Source organism: Numida meleagris, chromosome 14 (genome assembly GCF_002078875.1).
Source record: "Numida meleagris isolate 19003 breed g44 Domestic line chromosome 14, NumMel1.0, whole genome shotgun sequence".
In the NCBI taxonomy this organism is placed as follows: Eukaryota; Metazoa; Chordata; class Aves; order Galliformes; family Numididae; genus Numida; species Numida meleagris.
The window spans coordinates 11,630,753-11,637,102 of NC_034422.1; the positions used below are offsets into that span (position 1 = coordinate 11,630,753).

The 6,350-nt window shown below is 60.9% G+C and overlaps 2 protein-coding genes across 3 annotated transcripts; one reads left to right on the forward strand and one right to left on the reverse strand.

The window, feature by feature from the left end:
- Nucleotides 106-3,597, forward strand: WSB2 (WD repeat and SOCS box containing 2; the record flags this gene model as incomplete). Of its 2 annotated transcripts, XM_021413047.1 has the most annotated exon segments (9): nt 106-277; nt 362-579; nt 745-876; nt 1,532-1,632; nt 1,773-1,945; nt 2,059-2,172; nt 2,646-2,753; nt 2,931-3,111; nt 3,439-3,597. In XM_021413047.1, coding segments are annotated over 8 exon segments (1,181 nt in total), but the record flags the coding sequence as incomplete, so codon positions are not given.
- RFC5 (replication factor C subunit 5) lies at nt 4,515-6,292 on the reverse strand (the record flags this gene model as incomplete). Its single annotated transcript, XM_021413049.1, is given in 8 exon segments — nt 4,515-4,752; nt 4,907-4,961; nt 5,037-5,114; nt 5,293-5,422; nt 5,497-5,578; nt 5,653-5,812; nt 5,910-5,983; nt 6,213-6,292. Coding segments are annotated over 8 exon segments (756 nt in total), but the record flags the coding sequence as incomplete, so codon positions are not given.

A 6,350-nucleotide genomic window follows, 5' to 3' on the forward strand; every position in this document is an offset into this window, starting at 1 on the left:
CGGGGCGGGGGTGGGCACGGGGCAGGCCGGGGCCCGAGGCCCAGGTGAGGCCCAGGCCCAGGTGAGGCCCGAGCCCGGCGGTGACCCCGCTGTCCCTCTGCCCAGAGGAGCCCGTGCTGCTGGCGGAGCTGAAGCCGGGCCGGCCCCAGCAGTACGACTGGAAGTCAAGCTGCGAGACGTGGAGCGTGGCCTTCTCACCGGATGGCGCCTGGTTCGCCTGGTCGCAGGGCCACTGCCTGGTCAAGCTGATCCCGTGGCCGCTGCAGGAGGCTGAGCTGTGAGTAGCGCAGGCGGTGCCGTGGGCGCGAGGTGACAGCTTCCGTGCCCCTTTGCCCATCACCATTCTGCCGTTTTCCTACAGCTGTAGGGCCTCGGAGCGCAAGAGCCACAAAGCAGAGGCGAAGCGGAGCCGGGCGGGAGCCAAGGAGAAGACGCTGGAGTGTGGCCAGATTGTCTGGGGCCTGGCCTTCAGTGCCTGGCCGGTGGCACGGCACCCTGATGGGGCAGCAGGGCTGTGCTGCCAGGTGCTGGCCACCGGCCTCAACGACGGGCAGATCAAGGTGTGGGAGGTGCAGACAGGTGAGCAGCTGTGCGGCGCCAAGGTGAGGTCGGGAAGCACTCTGCCCTTGGGAGGGGATACCTGCTCCATCCTTCCCTGGATATTTCCTGAGGGCAAGGGGAGCTGCTGCCCCATCCCAAGCAGAGCGTGGGTGTGAGGGGCACTGACATGGCCGCTCTCTGCAGGACATCTACTCTTCAGCCTTCTGGGGCACCAGGATGTCGTCAGGGACCTGAGCTTTGCACCCAATGGAAGCCTCATCCTGGTGTCGGCATCGCGGGACAGGACCCTGCGTGTCTGGGACCTCAGCAGGGATGGTAGGAGAGAGTGGGGATGGCCCTGGTGCTTGGTCACCCCTTTCTTGTACTTTGCTGTGGGCAAAGAGAGGGCACAAACCCACCTTGGAAGGGGAGATGGTGGGAGAGGGTCTCTGGGATGGTATTTGAGGCAGAAGCAGGGATTCTGGGACACAACAGATGCCTCTGCTCCCAGGCAGGACCTGAGAGCTGCAGGAAGGGGTTGCAAATAGAATCGCACAATGGTTGAGTAGGAAGGGAACTCACAGCTCCCCCAGCCCCAACCCCTGCCCTGGGCTGGCTGCCCCTCACCAAATCAGGGCCCCATCCAGCCTGGCCTTGATCACTGCTGGGGATGGGGCACCCACAGCTCTCAGGGCAGCCTGGCCCAGGGCCTCACCGCCCTCAGAGAAATGAATTTCCTTCTAACATCTCACCTAAATCTTCCCTCTTTTAGTTTAAAACCATTTCCCCCTTCTCTAACCACTATCTGCCTGTGCAGAGTTAATCTCCATCTTTTTTATAAGCTCTCTTCCAGTACTGAAATAGAGCACTTGGGATGTGCACAGGGAATCCCCCAGCCCCACGTGCCTTTTCCCTCTCGGGAGCAGAGCTGGGCGAGCAGGCGTGGCAGGGCGCAGCTCTGTCCCTGGTGACTCTGTGTCTGCTATCCCAGGGCGGCAGGTGCAGGTGCTGACGGGCCACGTGCAGTGGGTCTATTGCTGCTCCATCTCCCCTGACTGCAGCATGCTCTGCTCAGCTGCTGGAGAGAAGTCGGTGAGTCCCACAGGATGGGAGCCATTCCTCCGTCCCACTGAATCCTGCGTTCCCTGTCCCCTCCCCATGCAAGAAGGGGAAGGTGAGAGCCAACCTCGCTCCTGGAGCGCTCCCAGCTTCAGCTCCCCTGTGCCTCGCAGGCTCTGCTGTGGAGTATGCGGTCCTACACCCTCATCCGCAAGCTGGAGGGGCACCAGAGCAGCGTGGTGTCGTGTGACTTCTCGCCAGACTCAGCGCTCCTCGTCACCGCCTCCTATGACACCTGTGTTATCATGTGGGACCCCTACACTGGGGAGCAGCTGAGGACTCTGCGGTATGGAGCTGGGGGCGGTGGGGACCACGCAGCGGGGACATAGCGATGCTATGAGAGTTTGGTGGGGTTGAGCGTGGCCTGGGGCTGATGCTGAGCTTGCTTCCCCCCTGCAGCCACGTCCCCTTGCACTCAGCTCTGGAATATAGCAGCGATGTCCACACCAGCTCCCTGCGGTCGGTCTGCTTCTCCCCAGAGGGCCTGTACCTGGCCACGGTGGCGGATGACAGGTGAGTTAACCCCCTTTGGAGGTTTCCAGAAGGAAAGAGGGTCCAAGGAGGACACACCAATGTGCGCCAGGGGTTTGGGGAATCCCAATGGGGAGCAGAATTCACATGTCAAAGAGACCAGTGCACTCAGAGCCTTGTTTATGCAAGGAGCATAATCGGGGGCAAGGAGCAAATCAGGGCCTTGTCACCTCCCTGAGCAATAGACTTGGACTTGTGCCCGTGTCCTCCATGCTGTGCTGCCCCGCCCCTGCTGTGCCCTTAGCACAGTCACTTGGTCTGTCATCTAGCTCAACTCTGCAGGGATCGATGCTTCTGCCTAGCTGCTGAAGTGTCACCCTATTGACCCTAACCCTAACCCTGCTCTAAGTCCATGACAGAAAACCCTTCTCCCATGTTATGTGCAATCAGGTGTCCCCAGAGGCTTCATTTTAGCTGCAGGCACTGCCTGGCATTGTGTCCTCTTTTCTCCTTAGGCTCCTGAGGATCTGGGCGCTGGAGCTGCGATCTCCAGTGGCATTTGCTCCCATGACAAATGGTTTATGCTGCATGTACTTCCCTCACGGCGGCTTCATTGCCACAGGGTGCGTATGTCTGCTGGGGGAGGCTCCAGGGAAACCAGCTGGGGAGCATGAGCTGGTTTTCCAGGATGGGAAACAAACGGGGTTGCTGCAATCTCAGAATATTTGGGGGTAGTCATGCTTTCTTCTCTCTGCGCGGTGCTGGGTGTTTGCTCAAAGCCTGTTTGGGTCTCATTGAAGGACCAGAGATGGCCACGTCCAATTCTGGACCGCTCCCAGAGTCCTCTCATCACTAAAGCACTTGTGCCGCAAAGCCCTGCGCACCTTCCTGACGACGTACCAGGTCCTCGCGCTCCCCATTCCCAGGAAGCTGAAGGAGTTCCTCACCTACCGGACCTTCTGAGCTACCAGAGACACGGAGGTGAGAGCCCTCTGCCTCGTGGTAGGGCTGGCTGCCCCACAAAGCACCAGTGGCTTGTGAGCTGTGGGGCAGGACTGTTGCTCCCCTCGTTTTGGGGCTGTCTGTGAACGTGGAGGTATTTTTTCGTGTAATAATACTAGAACCCAGCAAAAATGCTTGCAGAGTGCAAGGGGCACGGCACAACCTGGGGATAGCTCTGGTCCCCCTGCCCCCCTGCTATCTGCAAGTTTTGGGTCAGGTGCTTTTGCTTCCAAGTGCAATGTTGTGGGGTGCAGGCTAGCAGCTGCAGTCTGAGCAGCGTTTGTCAGTACGAATTTGGGGCCACAGCCATCCCTGACAACAGCACCCTGCGCCCGGACCGTTCTGTACCTGGGTTCCTCGAGCGATGTGGGCTCTGCTGTTCTCAGGACCTGGGCACGACAAACCTGAGCCAGTCTCTGCAGGCTGAATGACAGCAACGACAGAATAAAAGATGATTCCTCACTCCTTCCCCTGTTGCTTGTAGAGGTGAACTGGGGAGGCCTGGCTGGGGTTTGAGGCCCCCAACCCTCGTGCTGCAGCTCTGAGTCAGATTAGCAGATGGGCAGTGGTGGGCGCCGGGGAGGATCCATCCTCGTGTGTAACTGTGAGAGCAGGACACGGCTTCATGCAGCCCCCTGCTTTCATTCCTCGGTTGCTTTGCCTACGCCAGCCTGTAGGACTTGGCACTGAGCAACTCGCTGGTGCTGTGCAGACCTGCTGTGCTGTGCACGCAGTGGGCTCGTGTGTGTGGCATGCTGCAGCCGAGCTGGTGCCTGCAGGGACAGCACGTGCTGTGTCCCCTGAGTGCTACAGGACTGTGCAAGAGCCCCAGGCTGACCCCAGCTGGTGGAGAAGCCGGGGAATGTCCTCAGAGCTGCTGCCTGGGATGCCTTCCTTTGCAAGCAGCTAAGCTCAGAGAGCTGGTGCTTCCGTAGTGCTTCCAGGAAGCGACGTGACCTACAAACCCACATGCTCCCATTGTCACAGGGGCTGTCACCAAACGGAAGCGCTCTGTCCCAGTGCAGCCGCCCTGCCTTGCTGTCTGAGCAATGGGGAGGCACAGACCTTAGCCCCAGCCTGCCACGCTTGTGAGCAGCCAGGGCAGCACTGCCCTGCACAGGAGGGCCCCAGGAGCACTGCAGCCCGCGTGGGTGTGACAGCTGCTCCACAACCCACCAGCAGCGTGGTTAAGCTGTGCTGAGCTCTACAAGGTCAGCTGGGTTGTGTACTTCAAGCTCTTCCCCTCATGCTGTGGAGAGCAGCGTGGACCAAAGCCTGAGCCAGGACCTCTTTGCAATGGGACGCAGGTATGGGGGGAGGCTCAACTTCCTCCTTTCTGCCATTGTGATAGGGGGAAGGAACAAAAGACAACCGCAGCCTGCTTGGCTTCAGAGATGTTTGCATTTCCCAATGAAGTGTAGACATAACGCTGCCCGTCTTTCGTACCTCAGGCTGCGTGCCTGAGGCGTGCAGAAAGGAACCATAAAGCAGAGAGCGTGGACCTGGGGCAGCCCCAGCCCAACTCATGCTTCGGCCACGATCAGGTCCCTGGTGACCTGGAACGCTGCGATGAGGGAGCTCAGCTGCACCTTCTCGCTGGTGCCCGCAGCCAGCCGGTACCTGCAGCAGGAGGCAGGGCCAGTTCAGCTGCGAGCACCAGCAGCACGGTGGAGCAAACAGGGCACACGGAGGTGCACCAGGGATACGTCTCCCAGGAACAGCATGGACCAGGCACAGCGTGTTAGGGGAGCAGCACCTCAAAACGTCTACTCACTCGATGTCTGCCATCTTGATCAGCAGCTGGATGCGGACTGAGGGTGGGAAATCAACTGCGGGGAGAAAACGATGTGAGTCGGTGCACAGCTGGGAGCAGTGTGCTGGGAGCTGGTCCCACAGACCCCCACCTCTGTGCACGAAGAGGTGGATCTCGGTGAGGATATCCTGCAGGGCCAGGCCCTTCAGCGTCTTCAGCTCCGTGATTTCTGATGGCAGCAAGTGAAGGGGCTCCTCACGCATCCCCTGCACCACCCAGCACCCCAACGGGGAGCAGGACCCTCCCCGGAGAGCGGCATGAACCCACCCTACCCCTGCCAGAGTTGAAGGCAAAGAGGAATAGTTATGGCAGCGGGGCTTAAACCCGAAGCAGAGGGCAAAGGATACTGCGGTAGGCGGTGGAGAAGTCCTGGTTGAGCATCCAGTCGAGGATGTTGGCGATGTCGGCCTTGAGGGGGTGTCCCGTGCAGGTGTAAACGTTCTCCTCCGTCACCTTCCCGAAGGCCATGGCGGTGCTCTGAGGAAGAGGAGGAGGGAGGAAGAGCTCTCTGCCTGTGGGCCAACCGTGGGGCTGGCAGGGGCAAGTGGTACCTGCAGGATGTTGAGGGCTCTGCGCATGTCACCGCTCGAGAGGGTCACCAGCGCCTTCATCCCGTCCTCACTCACATCCACCCTGGGGTGGGAAACGAGGCTGCAGTGCCTGGCCCTGGCAGGGAGCGGGGCACAGGGGACCCCCCCCCATCTCACCCCTCCTCCTGGATGACATGCTGCAGCCGGGGCACCATCAGCTCCGGGGTGAGGGGCCCGAAGCGGAAGCGGGTGCAGCGGGACTGCAGGGCGGGGATGATCTTGGAGAGGTAGTTGCAGATGAGGCAGAAGCGTGTGTTCTCGGTGAACTTCTCGATTACTGCAAAAGAGGAGGGGGGAGAGGCTGGAGCTGCGCCCACGCCTGCAGCCCCGTGGGATGAGGAGGCACCGGGGGTGCCACCCCCCTCGCCCCTGACCTCGCCGCAGAGCATTCTGCGCGTCCTGTGTCATGGCATCCGCTTCATCCAGGATGACGAGCTTGAAGCCTTTCCTGGGACAGAGTGAGACGAGGGGGCTTTGGTGCTAGCTGCCTCTTGGAGGCTGCAGGGCTGGGGCTGGAGAATGGGGCACGGAGATGCTTCTTCCCAGCACGGGAATGCTCTGCGCACTCCTTTCCCTTTTGGGCCCGCATCCCTGCCGCCCTGCTGTCCCCCTGCCACCGTCCCCATCCACTCGTCCCTTCCTCCTCCTCCCCTCCCACCCAGGTGCCCCCCACCCACTTGAAGATGGTCCTGGTGCTGGCAAAGCTCAGGATGGGCCCCCGCACGATGTCGATGCCGCGGTCATCCGATGCATTCAGCTGTGGGGATGGAGGCGGTGGTGGGGGCGTGGGGCTCTGAAGCTGGCTGCCCCCCCCC